This window comes from Rhinolophus sinicus, chromosome 5, assembly GCF_057876585.1.
Source record: "Rhinolophus sinicus isolate RSI-liver-muscle chromosome 5, RSI-T2T, whole genome shotgun sequence".
Classification (NCBI taxonomy): Eukaryota; Metazoa; Chordata; class Mammalia; order Chiroptera; family Rhinolophidae; genus Rhinolophus; species Rhinolophus sinicus.
Genome location: NC_142505.1, coordinates 83,536,636 through 83,559,246, shown reverse-complemented (window position 1 = coordinate 83,559,246; position 22,611 = coordinate 83,536,636). Strand labels below are relative to the sequence as shown.

General features: G+C 37.6%; 1 protein-coding gene across 1 annotated transcript in view; it reads right to left on the bottom strand.

Annotated features, from left to right (window-relative positions):
* Positions 1-1,770: 1,770 nt before the first annotated feature.
* NDFIP1 (Nedd4 family interacting protein 1) overlaps positions 1,771-22,611 on the bottom strand; it is a 44,961-nt gene continuing 24,120 nt past the window's right edge. The window contains exons 3-8 of the mRNA XM_019739096.3: positions 18,900-19,030; positions 15,221-15,308; positions 14,219-14,343; positions 11,574-11,640; positions 8,601-8,706; positions 1,771-2,792 (exon numbers count right to left, since the gene is read on the bottom strand). Coding sequence (XP_019594655.1) covers positions 8,603-8,706; positions 11,574-11,640; positions 14,219-14,343; positions 15,221-15,308; positions 18,900-19,030 — 515 coding nt within the window. The 3' untranslated portion in view covers positions 1,771-2,792; positions 8,601-8,602. The remainder of the gene's footprint in view (positions 2,793-8,600; positions 8,707-11,573; positions 11,641-14,218; positions 14,344-15,220; positions 15,309-18,899; positions 19,031-22,611) is intronic.

Below are 22,611 nucleotides of genomic sequence, written 5' to 3'. Positions count from 1 at the left end.
AATGTGTCCTCTCAACCACAAGGTTGCCGGTTCGCCTCCTCGACTCCCCTCCCGCAAGGGATGGTGGGCTGTGCCCCCTGCAATTAGCAACGGCAACTGGACCTGGGGCTGAGCTGCGCCCTCCACAACTAAGACTGAAAGGACAACAATTTGAAGCTGAACGGCACCCTCCACAACTAAGATTGAAAGGACAACAACTTGACTTGGAAAAAAGTCCTGGAAGTACACACTGTTCCCCAATAAAGTCTTGTTCCCCTTCCCCAATTAAATCTTTAAAAAAACAAACAAACAAACAAACAAACAAACAAACAAACAAAACTTTACAGGATTTAAAAAAAACCTCAATTACCTAAACTTGGGTTTAAAATTTAAAACAGTGGGAACTGTAAGATGTAAAATTAAAAATAAAAATCTTTAAAAAGAAAAAATAATAATGAACCTACTAAAGGGAGACAGAATGAGAGAAAAATGGAAAGTAACAGTGCCGTATAAACATTTCCACCCTGAACAGTAAGGACTCTAGGTGACCTACGGTACCAACTTCATGCATCTGAAGAGACTTTAATTTTTAGAACATTTAAAAGAAAAAAAATATCCTCCTGACTCTTAAAGCATATCAAACTATAGGTTTACATTTCACAAAGTCTTACAGATGGCCAAATATGTAGAAATAGGAATTCCAAATATTTCAGTTCTCTGAATATACAGAACCAAATAAGGCACAAGGACCTAAAGAATAAACACAAAACGAGTCTACAATGTTTGCGTTAACGTGATTTAGGGCCCTTCTATTTTGACCTGTAAGATAATTTAAATAGTTCTCTCTGATGCACATGTCCACATTTATTCAGCCTGTTAGAGACACATTCATTATGAAACGGATTATAGGCTATACACTCGTCCAAACTCTATTGTTGGTATAATCGAAATCAAAATTTTAATATCTTCAGAGACTTTCGTGAAACCCATTTATCTATAGCAAAATATAACTTTTGAACAAGAACATACTATCCTATTACTTACAATAATTAATAAACTAGTTAGAATGATCATTGATATGTCAGTCCAGGAGGCTCTCAATTTCCTTGTTTGGCTTTCAAACAACCTACGTTTCTGTGCATTACACACGGACACCCCTACACAGACTTGCTGTGCTGATCCCAGATGCTCACGTGCAACAGATAAACACGTGCAGCTGTCACACCACGCTAGTGCGAGTTTGTGTAGTTATTTGACCATTTTGCTGCATTTTTTCTTTATACATTATTTAAGTGGAAAAGGGGAAAAAATCAAATGGCTGATATTTTAAGAACCATTGGTCTCTAAATTTAACACAACTGAGACAAAAACAGCAATCAGGAGGAGTGAGGAATCTTTAGCCTCAACTCGGTGCTCACAGGACTTACACCAGTTAGCTGTGTTCAACTGAAAGGGCAAATGCAAGGGATATGCAGAAAATATTGGAAATAAATTATCTAAGATTGAAGCATAATTGGGAATTCCAGAATGATTTAACATCTCTACCACTCCTCCCTATTTTATTCCATTATCTTTTGCAGAACCAATTTTCACATACATTTTTAGGAATGCATTAAGTATGATATGAAAGAAGAGAAATTCTCGTGCCAAAAAAGAAGAAAAAAATTGGCTCAAGACCAATTTTTTTATAGTTACTGAATGAACTTTATAGTATGAATGAAGATTCGAAAAAATTGCCTTATCAAACAACAAATGCAAACCAAGAAATTAAACACTAATCTACAGCAAAAGTTGCTACACAAGAGACGTTTATTAATGTTCTGTTGTATTTACAGTTTTAACATAGCAAACCAAGGTGAATTACCACTTGGCAGAAAGCACATCATTCTACATTTATAACGCATCAGTTTCTGCTAACACATCATAAAAGCAAGTAGTACAGTATGTTAGGGATCATCTCAAAAGTGCCAAGCTAATTCTTTCTTTGCCCCTAGTAGCTAAACCCCTCCCTACTCCTAACCCCTGGCCTAATCATCAGGAGATAGAAAAGAAAAAGAAAAAGGGACAGGGACTTGAATCATACAGAAAGTGTCAAAACTGCATTTTAGTAATTAAGCTGCATTTGTCCTTGTCCTTTCTATTTTGTACAGAGACAACACCTTTACACAACAAACAATGGATACTGCAAATTTAGAATACAGACTACAAAAAAATTAATGCTTATTATTTACCAATTAAGAACATATTCTTGACCACACCTTAAATGTATTTTGCACTATGGTTTTGCTTCCAAGTGCTCACAGTACAACTGAATACATTTCTAAATTGTAACAGCAAATATGAATTATGTGCAGAAATTCAGTCATAACAAAAGTTTTAACTTTTGAGAAAACCCCTTTAAAATGGCCAGCGTTATACATATCTTACACTAAAATATTTAATTCCAAATTCATTTGAGATGGAGGATGAGTAAAGCAAGACTGCCCCCTACTGACTACAGGGACAAGGCTCATGCGATTTAAAATGACTACAAACAATAGATAAGGCGTTATTAATACATCACAGACTTGATTGAGAGCTTTTTCAAACATTAACCACTAATGATTCCATGATTACAGAATTCTGCATTAACTATTAAAATTTTACACCTAGCAACAAAGAGAGAGAAATGATCTTTTTCAACAGTACTTTATTTTTTTTTAAAGCAGGTGATTATTCCTCTGTGTTCTGCATCTTGATTCACTTCCTGCAGGTGTTCTCTTGCTTCTTGAGAGAGAATTCATAAACGCAGGAAGGCCTTTGCCAGAAAACATCTGCCAGAGAAGGATATTGAATATTGAAACTCTAGTTAGCTTATTTTGGCTGAAAGAAGGATGTGGTCACAAAAGAAGGCAGGATGTTTAGAGACACAAGAAGTCCATTTTAACACAGTTTTAAGATTACTATACACTGACATCATAACATCAAAATTTCTTGAAGTTATCAAAGACTCTAGAACTAGAAAGAACTTAAATGCTTTCTTTAAGACCCATGAGGTTAGGGGTCTCTCTCTCTCTCTCTCTCTCTCTCTCTCTCTCTCTCTCTCTCTCTCTCTCTCTCTCCAAACCTCCTAACAAAAGAACAGAATGCAAACAGCACTTCCGTCATCATCATCACCACCGTGCACTTACCCTCAACAGCAACGACTGAAATTTGGGGATAAAGAGACAGTACGATCCAAGCACACAGGTCATTTTCCTAATACACCTGAGCTGTTTACCCTGCCAATTCTGCCCGATTTCATGCGAGGAAAATTTCCAGTAAGGATACCAGTGATGTCATACTGTACTTACAGCGTGGCATAGTTAAAAAATGACTCTAAACTCACAGGCATCACAAATACTTTTTTTAATCAATTAGGAAAAAAAGGCAATATATTTTGGGGCACTTATCTCTGGGGGAAAAAAATATCTGTAGCCCCAAACTAATTTTTAAAAAGGGAAGTACAGGATTAAAATAAATGCTCTAACAATAACGTCCCTATGTTTTGTTAAATGTAGTTTTCACCCAATACTTTGAGGCATTTCTATACCAGCATAATAAATTGTTTTGGTTCTCATGGAAATAACAGGAAAAAGTACAAGTAACTAAACAAATGCTAAAGAGATACAGTACTTAACAAATATTTATTGAGAAACTACTCTGCTACTCCGCACCAAATGAGAGTTGGATGGACACATGTATAGCCCTTTAGCTTATTTTTCCATCTTTCCAAATTACTGTAAAACCCACAACCAGCCCTTTTATATCTTTTCTGATTAGACAACTGCGTGAGTCTTTAAAAGGCTTACAAAATGCAGAGAAGCTACAACATTGGAGGAAATAAACACATTCTTTTTAAAACTGTTAGTATTTTTCCAAATTTCAAATTCAGTTGGTGTTTTGATTTGAAGTAAACCAATGATATGATACCAACACAAGTGCAACTATTCTTTAGATTGAGAGGCCTCAAAATGTACAAGGACAAAAACGCAATATATAAGGAACTCTAAAAGCCAAAAAGAAGCAAAAAGAATACTGGTAGACCAATGTCAAATGGAGGTTTTCGCAATGAGCCTGAACTCAACAGAAACCTAAATAACTTTAGTTTTATCAATTTCTATTAATAGATAAAAACTAATGTAATAATTACTATTAGGTCAAAACACTAGGGTTTAAAAGAACGTATCATATGATCCAGATAACTAACTGGCCGCTTTCCTTAGTTCCTGCTGCTTCCACAGAAGTTAATTAGTTTTTCACATAACCCCCAAAGTCATAGTCAGCCAACAAAAATTAAAGATCCACTAAGAGGACCCAGGTAGGTTACTAACGGGTGATCTCAATCTCCAGACCAACTCCAAGTGAAAACTGCTTGAGAGTTGCTCACTGCTCTCTAAGACCTGGAGGCCTGTTTAGATCAACTTAACTCTCAAGTTGTTGCAAAAACAAGGGTGGAACACGAACTGGAAGACAGACAGGTTTTAGGGACCATGTACGTCATTACTAAACTGTAGATCCTATCCTATCACTTCAGGAACAACAGGAATCCAACAGCCTACAGATCACTTAATTCCAAGAGAAAGACAACCATTTCTTCTTGGGCACTATGTGATTTTTTTTTTTAAGCAAAAATTCCATGGAAACATTTTTGTCTTGTTACTTTGTAACAGAGTCCAACAAATCAAACTTTAACTCATGGAGAATTTTCTTTAGTAAGAGAGGTACTAAAGAGGAGGGAGAAGATTATAGAAAGGGAGAAATGAAAGCATTTCTCATCATATGGAAAAAGTCTGATGGCATACATAGCTCCCCAGGTCACAACAGTCACTTACTACAAAGGGCCCTCTCTAGCTCACTAATGCCAGGACTTACAAACTCTCTCTCACCTTCTATTTCAGATGTGGTTAAAATAACAGAATTTAAAATCGAGCAAGCTTCATATATACAAGTGCTTTTGGAATAGTGTTAGATTCCATTTAACTGTGTGACCACCTACTACTGGAGCTAACCACTCAATTACCTGGCAGCACCAGAGGAAATGATAATCCATAAAAATTTATTTTCCCGTTAACTGGTAAATAAGAAAAAGTATGAATACCTTACATTTTTCACCATTTCAGATAAAGATGTTTCTAAAAGGTACCTGTTTCTTTTTCAACAACATAAAAGGAGTATTTTGTTTTTTCTGCTTCGTCAGTCATACTTCTCCTGATGCCACTGTGCCCACCTCTAGTAGTTCCTTCTAGTTTTGCTTACTGTGGGATAGGAAACCAAATTTCCTTTTTTAAGCTTAAATGGGTTTCAAAAGGAACCTGAGCTGCCCCTGTGACAGTGTTCGGCTTGTAACAGCTACTTTGGCTGATTAGAAAGAGGCCTTTTGGCGTCATTTCAAGGTTTGTTTCAAGGTGTGTACTCTGTTTTGGGTAGCCTGAACAGAAAAGTCACTATGCTTATACCTTTTTCCAGTAAAATGCTAGATCTTAGTACAGCCTAGGAATTGAGTTGTTATTCTGATACAGCAAAGTTATTTTAAAAATTTCCTACCCAGTGTCTTTCTGGCAAAAAGTAAGCCTACAGCTGACATTTAACTAGTGACATCTCCATTAAATAAAGTAAGAAGTCCCAATGAAAAACAATAAAATCTTCATACTTTACATGATATTTCTGTAGTACATCTTTAAACTTAATTAAACTAAATTTCCTCTGAACTAAAGAAAACATTCCGTCCGGACAGTTCTTACCCTGCCTATGGACAAAAGAACTTCAGTCTCATGGGATATTATGGCTTATCCCCTCTGGGGATACTGAAAATTAGTAAGGAAGTCATTAGAATTCTAAATGCTGCTCTAAGCCCCCAAACCTTTCATTTAGAGCTCTGAATCCTCTGGGCATGTCAGGAATGATTTCAAATCAACTAGAATAGCAAAGTCAGACAGAAAAGCAAAGAAACCCTCCTCTGCCCTCCAATGGGGGAAGCTCACAGACTCTGATTTCCTGAGAACTCCTAAAGCACCATAAGGCTCCTGACTCCAAAACGCAGAGACAAGCAGATCTGTAATTTCCCTTCACAACTCCAACAGCTTTATTACTAAGGACTGCCTAGTTCAAATCATAACCCTAAAGATGCTTTTCTTTACATTTAGGATACTCCCATAAAACATCTCATGGAGTTTAGAAAATTAAAACAAAACAATAATGAATTTTATAAACAAAAAAACCCTCACTAAAGTCCTTAATGATTCAGAAAACCTTGAGTTCAGGGTTTCTCTCCACCTGGTTATTTGTTACGTATTAGAAGCAAGATGAAGAAGATGTGTAATCCCCTAATAAAGATGGAAATTTCTCTCTAACAGAAGAATGAAGAGAATAGACAGAGGTGTGACCTCAGACCATTTAGAAAGCTACCTTTCAACTAGACTTATAGAAAATATTATTTTAAAACAAGGAAGGAATCTGTCCCCTTAGTATATTTTGGGCACCAATGGATTAGGGGAAATCTGTAGGTGATTTCAGCGCCCTCTGCAAGAAGGCAAACTGTGGCAATCCCAAAGAATCAACTTTTGAATCTGTGGTAGGTAAGAGTTAAACCTAAGGCTCACAAGTAACTATAAATTATAATCAGACATGGAGAGGAAAAAAAGATGACAATGATAATTGCATAAACCTGCACAGAACATCTGATAAGCCTCCTAAAGTTAGGATGTCTTAGACACAAAGAAAGACCCATCACAGGCATTAGGACCTTGGCCAGCGGGTCAGTATCCATCAGTGTCCAGTCTTTGCAACCTATTTAAAATTCAGGACATGCTACACACTTTTAAACACGCAATAAACATTACCTTTCTTTTGAAAAAAAATCATAAACACGAATGGTACTCTTAATGACTAAAATTTTCTTTCAAATAAAAGTACATATTCTCTTGAAGAAACCAACTTTATAACCAACACAAGACTGAGTCCTTTGTATGCTTTAACCTTCATAAAAAATGCATTATGAATCCACTCCACCCTGCACGTAGGCGAGCTTATCTATCACTAAAGCCTACTGTTACCTGCATAACTACATTTAACTATACATGCAAAGTGCTTAACACAGCATCTGATATATGGGAAAGTTGACAAATGTTATTATTATACCATGCTTGAAAAAAATTTTGTTACATTCAAGAAGTTCTCATCATGTTATTCTGTTGCTTAAAAACCTTCAATGCTGCCCCACCACCTGGCAAATTAAATATGGTAGATACTTTCTTGTTGAGAAACACACATTCTAAGACCTACATGAATCCGTAAACTGAGAAGTCCACTCTTAGCATATTACCTGCATAAACTATGATAACCCAACAGTGAATACACAACAAACTGATGTTCACATGGGGTTAGCCTTGCACTGAGCCAACCGTCCCTGGGCTGAAAGGGCTACTCTACAAATTCTACTGACCCCATTGTAAGTGGCCTTAGTACTCAAGATATTTGAGAACACTGTCTCAACCTGGCTTTCCAGCCTTCACCTTCAATACTCCTTATGCTACAATCAAACTGCTGTCCTTGAGCAAGCACCACACTCCCATGCCTGTATTTCCGCTCTCCACTCTGCCTCAAGTGATTCTGAAATTCTTCCCCACACCATCCAACTCTCACTAGTAGAAATTCTGCCTACGTTTCTGGTTTATCTCACTTCCTACACCCTTTACAAAGCCCTGCCTGAGGCTTTTGATTGGCCTGGCCCCCAGGTGTTGCTGAAGATACCTAGGGGCCACGCCAGGACTGATTCACTCAACAGTCAAGGAACGAAGAGTGAAGTCCAAGAAGGCCTATCAGACCTTGTTGCCAGAAAGGCTGCTCTCCGGTACCCTTTCCCAAGACTCCCTAGCTCTTCTTTTTCGCAGCTACTGATGGAAGATGGAGTCAGCCTCTGGGGAAGACCACATGTGAATGAAAGGTGAGCCTCGGCAGGGCTTGTCCTCCGGTTCTAGGCTGGGAAAAAGCCCCTTTCTCCTCTTCCTTTCCTTGGGTTTGATCCTCGTAGCACCAGCGCGGTAACATCAGGGTGTGACCCTGAAGCAAAGCACCAGAAAGCCTCCCTGACTGTAAGAAATGGAAACCTTGGTGGGCTTGTTAGCAGCCCAGGTAAAAGGAGCTCCTAAAGGATCCCATGGTATCTTCAACTCGGGGTTTCGGGGCCCCATATAATCAGAGCTGAGTGACTAGGCCTCAAAGGCTCCTTCTCGACACTGCCCTCTGGAACTGGCATGACAGTAAGCAGTGACTTTGGGATTTAGGATTCAAAGATCTAAAACCCCAATTCCCAGCCAAATATCCTAGCTCCCTGAAGACTACTAAGACCCCGTCTTCTCTGCATTGTCAGAATATGAGGTAACGTTTTCTCCTACGGCAGTTTTTTCTAACTTACCTTTTTCCACAGCTTTTTGTAGAAACACCCTCAAAACCCGAAACTGCTGAAGGCAAGGACTGCGGCTTCCTTACCTTTTCTATATCCCCTACCCACAGGAGGAATGCTCTACTCTAAACCTGAACAGAAACCTGCAATGCATCACAAGATACACTGGGACTAGAATACATTTTCTTTCCTTTAATACCTTTAATAAATAAAGAGAACTCTGGTCCTGGGGAGATTTGAGAAAGTTTCTGGCATCTTCCGAACTTTTGCATAATTGATAAATCCTCTGAGAAACAGGAGAAAACCTAATTAAAAAAAAAAGAAAAGTTAAAAATGAATTTATAATATCTACATTAAGTCCTCCCCAAAAATACCCCTCTAGGTAGTACTACTTCATCGTTTTTCTGCTAAAAGCCATCGAAACACGAGCAATTTCCTCCAAAATTTCCAAGTTTTCCATTTCTCAGTAAGCAAACAATCTCAAGAACCAAATAAAAGTCTCTTTTGCATATTCAGAATCTAATTGGTCTAAAAAGGAAATAAAAAAATAAGATGGGGCCAAACATTCACATTTGGAAGCCTCATTGAGAAGCACTATCAAAACCCTCCTTCTGAGTTCCAAAAAAGTATTCCAAGAGAATTAACTCCAAAAAAGAGAGATCATAAACTGCTTTTCTCAAGTGAAAACGAGTTTCATCTTTTCCTGTCATGGGATCCTTCCCCCGTTGACAGTACAGAATGTCGTCCACTAGATGTCAGGACCTCCTCACCTATTACACAGCAGTAATCTTCTCAACATTCAACTCCTTTTCTTCAGTCTTAAGAACTACATACAAACAGGGGCCTTTGCCATTTATTCACCAGGCAGGTAAAGGAGTAAGACTGATTTTGCACGGCTACACCAGAATCCATACATTCCCTGCAGTCTGCACCTCTTGGGAGAGACAGCTGGAAGGTGACGTGCCCCTCCAATGGCGGTTCAGACGCTCCGGCCTCCTCCTTCAGAGTCGGTCCCTGAGTCTTAGACACATTTTTTTTAAACACCTTTATGGAGATATAATTTACATACCATAAAGTTCACCCATTTAATGTGTATGATTCACTGGCCTTTAGTATAGTTATGGAGTTGTACAACCAAAACCGTAATTAATTTTAGAACGTTTTCATCACCCCTAAAAAAATGTGTACCCAATAGCAGTCACTCCCCATTAGCCTGCTCCCCCTCTCCCCAGCCCTAGGAAACCACTTCTTCTGGACACATTTTAACATATACTTAGTGGTAGAAAGCTCTTTGTGCTCAGAACGGAGTTTTGGCAGTAACCAAGACTCATTAGCACTGGGCTCAGTGAACACCACTGTTTGGCACCAAAAGCAACAGGACTACAGAGCAGGGGTCACCCCCTCAAGTGCTGGGTGCTGGGATCCTAGTGAACTAGAGCGCACATAACCTGTATGGAGGGGGCAGCTACAAGTCAGCTCCAGTCAAAAGGTGGGTGCCACGTGGGAGTGTAAGCCAGTTTTGCTAGATATTCCAATTTTTAAGAAAAGTAAAAATATCAGATATTTTATGTGTAGACTCTTGATTTTTTAAATGATGGCAACTAATAACAAATATTCTGAAAATAACTGTAGAACAAACAAACCACAACTTACAGGCTCGATGTAGCTTATGAGCTGCCAGTTTAAGAACTCTGGACCTTGTAGGAAAAACTCCCCAAAAATTGGTTCTCTCCACAAGAGAAGTTCCGAAAATGACCCAAACATTGGGTCCAAATAAACTAAGTACACATCCAAAGCCTCACCATTTTTTTCCTTACTAGTAAGCAGTAAGATATCAAGAATGATCAATTATAAAGAATTATTAATTTATCTCCCATGAAACTTTAATATAGGTAGAAAATCAGTCCATTACATTTCTTTAAACTATCTATGCTGTCAACAATCACCTGAAAATATGCTTAATGGTTCTTCTTTGATCCATGCAGGATTTGCTTGGACTTTAGGCTTACGGGAAGAGGAGGGGGTAAGCCTTTCTCTTAAAGACACAGTTTGAGAATAAGCAACCAAAGGACTTCCTGCAAAGTAACTCTCCTGTAGGTCATTTTTATTAATAAGCTCCTCAATAATCAAAGGATGGGGGGAAATCACTACTTCTCTTTCCTTAGAATTCCAGTGACTAACAGCAGAGTAGATGATGCTAGTGGGGCGGTGAGGGATGGCATGATGGATGACTTGCACTTTTTAAATAAAACTGAGGGTCAGCAATGCATGGCTCTGTCACCCTCGGTGAAAAAGGTAGGTCCTGACGTATTAAGTACCTGTTGGGCATGAAGCTGTACTGTGCTACCCAGACCCATTAACAGCACTGCCATCGAGGATCTTCATTAAGGAGGCAACAAAAGGCCCAAAATAGGAGATAGAAAAAAGTGATGTCACAGAAGCAGAGCAATAGCTACAGAGTAGCCCTGCTATTATTGTAGAGAAATGATGTTCATTCATCTCAATGTTCATCTTTGCTTTAAAATGTCTTGGAAGAAAAGATTTTAAAATAAATATTTAGAGCGAAAAATACAATCTTAAGATCAACAACCTGAAATGTCTGACATTAAAAAAAAAAACAGCCTCTTCCCCATCACAAAATAATTCTTATTCTCACTAATAATGAACTAAAGAATTCTGGAAACCCAATAGTGGTTCTTCCAGAAGTTATGTTTAGCAAGGCTATATATTTTCTGTTTTCTACTGACAGATTCAGCTGAAGATGGGACACATACACTCATGAGTAGCTCAATTGATTACAATAAGCCTATAAGCAACTTGGGGTTGTGAACTCTCTGTGGTAATAACTCACAAGGAGAAAAAAAACCTACAGGCTATAAAGTCAACTTATGAATATGTCCCACTGGGACACACTGGGAACCTGAGAAGTATATATGATTAGGTTAGGAAAAACCTACCACCACTAAGAGGCATTTTATTAACATGCATGTTATTCTCATGGTGATAGCAGCCTAATCTTTGAGAGAAATATTTTTAAAATTACACTTATTGCTGACTAATATATTACCATACAGTAATGTATGTAAGCAAGGTGAGGGTTTACTAAAAGTAATTTTACTTCTAAAATTTAACATAATCTTTTCTCTCCTTTGTCCATGCTAAAAGCACTTACCTAAAACCAGGAACACCCACCACAGCCAATACTGACCGTCAAAGTATCCAGGGAAATAGGTGGAAAACTGAAAAATAAAGCAAAACATTTCACAGCAGCTTAGCAGATATGATTTCCCATTTTAACATAAGGGCACACAAAACGCAAGACTTTATTTTGTACACGAAGGCTGTCATTTAGCTCTTATAATAACATTTTTAAAATAAGTGAACGTATTTCATATGTTACTGTTTGGAAATGCTTATGACACATGCAAATGTATTTTCTTCCATGAAAAAGCAATCTTGAAGTATGATAACATTCAGCTTTATAGATTACTTGTTTTGAAAGTACTCAAATCTGGTGTTGTTTTTTTAATTTTATTAGTTTCAGGTGCACAAGACAAAGCAATACTTAGACGTTTATCATTTATATCCCTCACACTGTGTGAACCCCCCCTTCCTCCATCCACTATCCCTCTGACATTGCACAGAGCCATTAAATTTCCAGTCTCTATTCCTAATGCTGTACTCCACTTCCTGTAACCATATACATACATATATACATATGCATATATATATATATACACACACACACACACACACACACACACATAAAATCAGTTGGCATTCATTATTGCTTCAGGTGTACAGTGCAGAGATCAGGTCAAATCTGTTTTTTAAATCTTTATTTTTGGCCCACATAAGATTGGTCCTTCTAGAAATGTTCCCCCCGTTTTTCCTTCCGCCTCCCACCCCCACTCCAGTTCAAGCCTTTTGTTTCTCAGTCTAGTTGTGTAGGACACAGCTCCCTGGCCCACACTGGTATTAGGAGCCTTGCGCTCCCTCCGGCTGAGGCAGTCGGTTGCCAGCAGTCAGTCGGCCGTTCACAGCAGCTCATGGCAGCTCTTGCCAGCCACACCAACCTCCGGCTGCTCATGGGAGAGGGAGAGCTGTTGTTTACAATCTTAGCTGTGGAGGGCGCAGCTCACTGGCCCATGTGGGAATTGAACTGTGGCCTCGGCTTAGGAGCACAGCACTCCAACCACCTGAGCCACTGGGCTGGCCCCTAGAAATGTGTTTTGATGATGCTTTTGCTTTGCTTACCCAGTGCCCAAACCAACTATCTGACCTCCTTTCTAATAAGCCCTGCGTCTGTTCTTACTCCTCCAGCCATGCCTTGACCTTGGTAGCTTTCTCATGTTCATCATGATTATCCCATCCTTTGCCAGGGACTGGCATACGATGTTATTCTGGTCAAGGGGAACTGAGGGCTAAGAAGGTTTCCTTGCTCTTAAAGAGAAAGGGAAAGAAGAAATAGTTCCTTCTCTTCTGTTAAGCAACCACTGTGTTTCTGATGTGCTGAGCTGCCCTGACCCTCGGGGAGCAGCAGCTATACCAGCATCCTGGGCAGAAACGTCAGTTTCTCTGATGACGTCAAGGAAACACTGATTTAACTAACCTCCATGTCAGGACTTATTTTCATAAGCATAAATTTTTCCCACTGTTTTCTACGCCAGTTTGAACTAAGTTTTCTGTTACTTGCAGACAAAACCATCCTAACTGATACAAGTTGATTCATTAAATTCAATTTTAAAATTTAGTCAATTCACTCAAAATTTTAGTTTATAAAGATTGGTAACTAATTTTATCTGTTTTCTATTGGGGGCTTTGGTATCTAAGAGTTTAATATAGTTTGAGCATTAAAATATAATGTCTTATTTCTTAATAACAATTAAGATTTAGAGAAGGAATGAAAAACTTCTTTAGGGCTTGGGTTATTAACCTCAAGTTCATGTTTTAGATGAGTATATACATTAACTACCTGGGGGAAAGGCCCATAATTTTTATCAGATTCTCAAAGGAACTTGGAATCCCAAAAAATATTAACAAATTCTTTAGAACAAGTAAGTTTGAAAAAACTCCAGTGGTCAGTTAACACCCGTTAATTAGTTAATAATGCCCATTTATGATGAATACATTGTTTTCATCTAGAAAGCTGACAATAACAATAAACTTATCTGAACTCAGAGGGTACTTGAAGAGACTAGATATTTTATAACTTTAAATTATTTCATGCAATTTTAACCGGTAACTTCCAAATAAATAACCGAAGATATCGCTAATTTACTTTACAGATAAGGTTCCTGATGGAGTAGCATTTGTTAAACACTTTTAACTCCCCAAAACATTTTGGCATAACCACTGATGCTACTGATAACCAATCGCAGAAGGGAGGGAGGAAGAGAACAAGGAAGAAAGGGAGGAAACGGAGAGAAGAGAGGGAAGGAGGGAAGAAGATAAACTAAAACTTTAGAAGTAATGAGAGGTGATATCCTTCTTTTTATTATAAAAACAACGAATTTCAGAACAAACACATATATTATCATATTAGAAACATTAAAAACAGAGAAAGCAGGCGGTGAACAACTTATAGATGTCCCTGGATCACCAATATTCACTAGATTTAACTACAAAACTTGTTTGCATGAATCAATTGCAACTGATTAGGTTCAACTTTGTGAAACTAGCACGAAGGTTTGAAAATAATTTTAAATGCTGACATAATGCAAAAAAAGCAAACAGAAAAAAACAAAAATCAAACACTCAAAGTTATTCTACTCATTATTTCTCTACAGAGTCTATCTTTTCTGCTGTACAACTTACCCTGACAATCAGGATCCACTTAATGAGAGAGAGACCAAATCCTGAAATGGCCCCATACCTTCCTGCAGCTGAAGTGGTCAGGCAAAAAGACAGGAAAAACCCAATCCAGTTAAAGAGGAATGCCACTGTAAAAGCAGAGAGGTAAAAAAGACGTCAGACATGTCCTGTCACCCAAGAAGCAAGAGTGCCTTCTCCACTTGCTCCTGCAAGGATAAAAGCCGGCCCCGCCCACCCTCCACCACCCTTACCCCTCCTCCCCAAAGCAAACAAGAAAACATCTCTGAGTATCAGGTGTTACACTACTGTCTACTACTGCTCACTTTCAAAAATGCCTTAACAGTCACCAAACTGTGTACTTGTGACTTTACTGTACGTTACACTTTAGTGAATAAATGTCTTGAACATTACATCAGTGCTCCCAAACAATCTGACTCAAGTCATTCATCCTCCTACTTTTATGAATTTTGATAGTTTACTTAACATCACCTCTAAAAGCACTGCGTTTCTTTATATCTTTTCAATACCACAAATAATAGAAATGGTGGCTCACTTCTAAGTGAGGCACATGGAAAGATAAATGCAAAATAACATCAAGGGAGAAAAATCACGCTGACTTTGATCTGCTAGAAAATAGAAGCTTCCAAAACAAAGTTCATCAGACAAAGGCATTTAATTCCTATCCTACAGGGTCAGGTATGAGTAGAAAGAAGCACAAGTAAGGGGACCTGCAGACCTGAAAGATGAGGCTTACACAGCTCATGTAAAAATGCGACATCCCCATAACTGCTTTAATTGTATTTTCCATAGATACTCACAGAAGATGAAGAAAAGGGATATTAAGATAAAAGTGTACTACGCTCTGTCATCTCAGTAAAAGGTACCAAATAAATATAATGTTATTAAAATATTAGTTCAACTAGTTATTTTAATTTCATCAGATTCACCCATAATCCAAAGCACTCTGGTTTGTGGGAAGTGGCTCTGCTATGAGGATATACTTACTGAAAAAAGTTAACATAAAGATTCCATCATTTCCTATCCTCAGCTGGTCAGCATCATCAAAATCATCCCGACCCACAAAATCCTCATCCTAAACGAAAAGAAAAAGAAGGTAAATTCACAATGAATTAATTCTAGGCAAAGGAAAATAGAGAAAGGGACATAAGTAGTACCAAGGGGAAATGTACTGCTTTGGTTCAATTTAAAACTATGAACATTAAGGCTCAGTATATGCTAAAAATTTTCATTTTGCACCTAAAACCTTTATAATGTTATAAACCAATGTTACCTCAATAAAAGTAAATTTTTAAAAAGACCTGAATATTTGTTTTTAATTTCATTGTCTAAAGGTAAAAGATAAAATTAAAGAAAAAACAAATCTTTCTTCTATCTCCATAGTTTTCTACATGAAAGATTTTCATTTTATAATCCAAGTTTTTTAACAATACACTTCAAATATCATAAAGTTCACAAAGTTCATATATATATTATACATATGTGTGTATATGTATATATACATATATAATATATATAATATATTATATACATATTTTACATATATGACAGATTTATATATATATAATTTTCTCCTTCATATATGTGTATGCCAAATGTGTAAGTAAATTTTCTCCTTCATATATATCATATATTCATATATATGAAGGAGAAAATTTACTTACACATTTGGGTTAAATTCTAGAATGTCAATAATCCAGGCCCTGTTTAGGGCCCAGCATACCAGTAACCCAGGGCCTAGTAAGGAGATACAATTGAGTGGCTCAAGTATTTTATGAGACTGACCTAGGGAAAGGGACACCGTGACCATACATGAAGAGTCTCTGGGGCAGCCCACTGCTCAACTCCATCACCATTTGTTTATATTGGTATACAGGTCTGAAACAATCTCACTTCCAATTTTATTGGCAGACAGGTCCCTTCCATCCTAACTTGAAAATATAACCTTCCAAGTCTAGAAAGAACATGATCTTGACCAACACTGACAACCAAGATATTGTAGCCTACCTTTTCAACTTATGTAGATATGTTGAAAAATAAATGAACATATGCTTAAAAGTAAAAGTGACAGACCTGTACAATCCAATGAGGGTTCCTCAAATTAAATCAAACAAAAAAAATTCAGGGCAATCAATACTTGCCCTACACAGAAAAGGGCCTTAGAAATCCGTAACAAGCTGTTAACAGTGCTTTCCTTGGGGAACGGGAACTAGAGAAAATGGGTCAGTGGTAGCTTCCACTTCTAACTTAACACATTTCCTCTACTGTTTGAAATTTTTAAAAGAATGTGTTTGTTTTATATATTTAAAAATACTAAATACATAGTATTCTGAATTCGTATTAGCAGGATAAATAATTCTTTGCCAAATTAGAAACTAATCCTTTTTTTCCATAATTACTCAAAGATAATACTACAAAAATACATGGAAGTAATTTCTAATACAGATGGTCCTCAACTTACGATGGTTTGACTTACCAGTTTTTTTCAACTTAACGGTGGTGCCAAAGTGATACACACCAACAGAAGCTGGCTAAGCTAAGCTAAGCTATAATGTTAATAGGTTAAGTGTATTAAATGTAGTTTCAATTTACAATATTTTCAACCTTCAATGGTTTATTGGGATGTAACCCCATTGAAAATCAAGGAGCATCTGGAATATTGCAAATGCCTTCTAACTGGTGTCCAGACTACTGGGATTCTTCCTACAAACTGTTGCCGCCTAATGTTTCTACAACACCATACATGTCTTATTATAGCTACTCAAAAACCTTTGAAGATTCTGTGTGACCTGCAAATTAAGTCTAAATGCTTCAGCCTAGCATTCAGGAGATTGCTACAACCTCCAGTTCTGGTCACAAACTTTAACTTTCTCTCAAGCAAAACCAATCACTACATGCACAGAATCTGCCCTGCACCTAGATGAATTCTCACCACCTTTCTGGGCTTTTCCCTCTGAATGTTCTTATCATCCATTAAAATTTGGGGCCCATTTCAAATCCCATCTTCCCCACGATCACATAGTAAAAAGTCAGTTTTTATTGCTCACTGATCCTGTGCTGCCTAGATATGCGTGTTTGCGGGCCTTTTCCCCAGCTGGATTTTAAGCTCTTGTATGGCAGGAACACTGTCTTATACAAAGCTTCCTACCTATCCATTGCAAAATACATAGACTGTACATTGTATAAACAAGTGCTCTACATAGGTTTGCTAAATCATACAGAACCCTTTAAGATGTTCCTAAATACATACACTTGTCAAACAAAAGTATTCTAAAGAGTTCTGGGATTAGTGAGAGCTAATCTCCTGGTCTCCTTCCATGGAACAGTTGCCATATATTTCAACAGGTCTAGAGAGTACACACAAGGACTTTGGAGTCTAGAATATCTGGGTTTGGCTCTCACCTGTGCTACTTATTAGCTATATGACTTTGGGCAAATTACTTAATCTCTCTGGGACTCAGTTTTTGCATCTATAAAATGGGGATAATATAATCCTCACCCTGTGAGGTTACTGTGAAGATTAGAAATATATAAAAATACTACTATATAAATACTACTATATACCAAAAAATACTACATAAATACTACTATATACCAAACATAGGACCAACCCTGTTGTTTGCTTCCAATACATAGTATTTATATTGAAACTGTTTTGCCCTGAGACAGTAAGCTCTATGTGGGTCCTTAGTTTCCCCTGGCACCTATAAGAACTGAATCCACATCATCATGTAAAATCAGCCTAGACTGCACTTACAAACTACTATGTCTGCCAAGCAGTGGTTTTTAGGAGCCCCAGCCCTAAAGGTGTGGCCTGTAAACAGTTTGCGGCTCTAAGGCCTGAACGTCTGGGACCTGTGCCATTGCACTGCCCAGATTGAGCTTCTGTTCTTTCTTATTTTTCACTCTAGTTTTCTACAGGGACTAGAGTCTGGAGCCCTGGTCACCCCACATTCCTGAGACTGGATCCTGCTCCCCATTCTCCCAAGATCTGGCCCAAGGCCCTACTTGTATTTGCTTCAACCTGGATGAATATTTAAACCACATCTACATTATTTACAGGTCTGACATCAAGAACTAAGAATGCCCCAAAAAATCTCCAGCTCCTTTTCATCATACCCCACCCCCAACTTCCACGAATTAAATTAACATCAGGGCAGATGGGATCTGAATTCACTATGCCCCCACAGATGGCGTAATCTGGACTGCTGGAGGCACAGGGGGTCATCTACATGATTGTGAGGACCCTTTTATGGGTTTCATTCTGTAAAGTTGTACTTATTTATTCCTTGCATAGGTCTCCCTAACAGCTAGCTACCTAACGCTGAAATATTCAGTGTGCAGAATCAAGGCGAAGCCAGTGTATTTCCTAAACCAGCTCCTGCTCCAAGGCATTTCAGCCCCGCCAGGAGACTGGAGAAGTGGTGGTAGCAATAAAGATATAGGGATAATAAGCAGGCTTGACGGGGGATTTTCTGCTCATTTGTACCTTCTACCTCATCATTTTCAGGAACATGAGTTTATTGTCCCAAAAGAAAATGTGCTTGTTATTTTAAAAAAACTAGTTGGACTTTTACCATCCTAAGTAATAAATCAAAAGTGGGTAATGAAAATAACTTAATTCCCATAAAGCAGTCACCCAGTAAACACAGTAAATTAGACTTACTCTTCCGGGAACCAAAGGGATAGTAGCTTCAGCCTTGGTTCTCTCGGCTTCATCATAACTGGGCAGTGTTGTAGCCACATTGTAAGATGGGGGCTTTGGGAACCCAGACTCGTCTTTGTAGTCAAAATACGCTGAAAAATAAAAAGGAAGCCACAATTATCTGATGATTAGCTGACTTGAGGGGAAAAAGGGTTTCCACTAACTGGCAAACAAAAACCAGGCATTCCTCTAACAGACATATAACTGAATCAAAAGACGTATACAGATGAGTAGGAGAGGGAATGATTTTTTAAATTTACCCACTTTTCAATCATTTAAATTCCAGACTCACTTTGCCTTCCCAAGTGCTTTAGTACATTTTTCTCAATTGTTATGTAGTGTGTTCACAAAGGTATTTAATATTAATTGTGGCATAAGGAACACACTTAAACTAAAAATACTTCACCTGTGTGTGTGTGTGTGTGTGTGTGTGTGTGTGTGTGTGTGTGTGTGTAAATCTGGTGGAAGCCATGGCTTCCTCCCATTTACAAACATGAAAATCAACTTTAAAAAAAGTTAAAACTCGTTTCTCACAGGTTTGTTTGGGTACTTTGAGTCTTTGATCTATCGATTCAATACAATCCCAACTAAAATTCCAGCAGGGTTTTTGTTTGTTTTATAAAACTTGACAAACTGATTCTAAAATGTACACAGAACTAAAAAAGGTAAAAAAGAACCAAAGTAATCTTAAAGAACAAAAAGGCTGAAGGACCTACAATACCAGATATCAAGATTATAAAGCTCCACAATTAAAACAGTAGGGCTCAGGCACAAAGATCAATAGACAAAAGGACAGAATATTGAGTCCAGAAACACATATATGGTCACCTATTTTGACAAAGGTGACGCTGTGGTGCAGAGGAGAAAGAATGTTGTTTTTTTTTTAATAAATGGTACAGGACCAACTGAATATCCATATGGAAAAAGAACTTAATCTTAACTGCTACCTCACATTATACAGAAAAAACAACTCCAGGTGGAATGCAGATCTAAATGACAAAAATAAAATATCAAACTTTTAGAAAAAAATATAGGAAAATGTGTTATTGAACTAAAGCTGCTGCCACCTAATACAATTTAAGGAACATGGTTTTTTTCCATGTTAGAATAACTATTTAACATACATACACACACATATATACACACGTATACATATACAGACATGCATATGTATATATTACAAAACATTCCTCATATAATTTCTGATAAAACTTTTTACTTTTAATCAAATCATACTAAAGTCATATCACAAATTGAAATGTACAATTGTGAATTAGCCCACAGCCATAGTAATTCTGAATACATGAATAAAACGGGTACCTACTACATTAAGTTGAGGGGGGTAAAAACACTTTTATTTCCCTACTTCAAAAGATTTTTTTAAATGAGATACATCAATATAGATACCTCATATAATTTTGATTTCCATGAAAAGTTTAATGACAATCTTTTCAAGTTTATTTAGTACATTCAAAACAAAAAAATCCAATTTGTTGGATTGTTTAAATGTATACGTCACAATTAAAATAGGTAAAATAAGTGTACAAAATAATGACTTGTGCTTTTTTCCATCTACCCGTGTGTGCCATTCTGTTTCTAACCCTTTTTCTCATATATGGACTAATAAGTATACACAACTCAACAATTATCCAAAACAAAATAAGCCATGTTAATTTAACAACAAAGGGGGAAAGGGCTGTTTAAGCTAGTTTAGAGGTTTCCTTTAAAAATAGTAAAAATGGAAAACTCCAGTTTATAAATAATAAAAAAATTAATGGTCTTGAGTAACTTATGATCTCTAAAACCATACTTCCTTGACACTTCACTTACCTGAAACTCAAGAGCTCAGTAGAGACCCAGGAAGTTAAGTTTGGGGTTTCTTTTTATTGTGCTTTGTTTTGTTAAGGCCTCCACATAGTCAGGTTGTTACCGAACCCAAGTTAATGTGCCTGACACTTTGAAAGGCCAAAACTCAAAACGTCAGCGTTTCAAATAAGGAGACGTTTACTGATCAAGAAGGTGCCAACCAAGAAGACGGGAAACTTAACGGTGCCTCAAATTCATCTTGTTCACTGGACTAGATTGAGGGTTTTTAAGGAGCTGGGGGGAACAGGTACGCGGAAGTGCTAGTGGCAAGCTTTAATTGGAAGACCATAAATGGGTAAGGGGTGTCAGCACTGGATCTTCCTGGACAACAGACCCTTGACTTCTGAAAGAGTTCCAGTGTTCAAGTTCTGGTTATGTCCCAGTCTTTTGATTCCGTGTGTGGGGTGGGGGGGGGTGCAGTGAAGTCAAAGTTCTCTCTTCTGCACATGCTTCAGCTACATTGCATGTGGTTTTTGTCTATTATCTCTGAAGAGCAACTCAGTGGATTGATTGTTCAACAGAATAGGATCATTTTGAGCTGGTTGGTTCTGCAGTTACAAGATGAAATACCACAAAACCCAAAGACTATTCAAGAGAGTTCTTCAGGCCTTATAACTAGAAAGTTTACCTTTACCTTTATACCCAATCTGAAGAAATTTTGTTACTTGCTGTTGAGGCCCATAGCAAAATTAACAAAAACAAGAGAGAAAGCGGTAAAAGACCTCAGGCTGACAGCAACAGGAGATGCCATCTGACAGCAAGGAGGAAATTTGATGCTTGAGTCAAAAAGTTCTATAGATCTTAATGAATAAAAGCATCACTATAGTATAGAACAGACTACCTACCGGAGAATGTTTCTGACTATAACCCCTAAATCATAAAGAAAAATTTAAACAAAGAATATGAAATGTAAGTGAATAGGGAGAGCAGTGTTTGAGAAAAATTTCTATCTAAAATGGTTATAAATTTTTATAATGACAGAAAGTAGAAAATCAGATATTCAGGAAAAATTACCTCCTATAAATATAAAGGACTTTTATCATTAATAAAACAGGAGTCCAATTTCTTATTAATTGGTTGGAATTTTCACTGAAAGTAGTTAATGGAAAACTAGTACTTATAGTCTGGGCAGAGATGAGTAAGTAAGGCATGGCACTGCAATTCTTTCCCAAATCTTGGTGTTCTTAATTTAATTCCACAAAACACCCTAGAATTCTTCCAAAACCTTAACTTGGCATTGCTAGTTTCAGATGCTTATAAATAAAAGAATCTTACCTAATACAAGGAGACCGAGTTCAGAATTTGAAGCCAGAGTGGAAGTGAGAAACTTTCTGACCTATGTTCCTCCTAATTATAATGGGAGACTCAGGGCCACAGAGACTACCAATAGATTAAATCTCACATCAACTGACAACAGCTGCCTGAAGTGCTGTGTTGAAAAGGATTCTGACCGGGATGTGTTTGGGATGAATGCTGTCTTCATCCTGCATATCTACCCTGGGAGTACGTTGCGTTCAGTTGTGGCGCCATGGGCCCTGTACTTGCCACTCTGCCACAGTTCTGTTTTAGAGAATATGGAAGAGATTTCATCAAAACTGGTCAACTTTCAGCAATTAAAGCAGAACTGGTTACCAGGAAGCTCTAGTTACCAAAAGTCCTCAACTACTGAGATTTTCTTCTCCCCCATCGCTTCTACACATACCATGTTTCCCCAAAGACAAGACCTAGCTGGACCATCAGCTCTAGTGCATCTTTTGGAGCCAAAATTAATATAACACCCAGTATTATATTATGTTATTATTGTTAT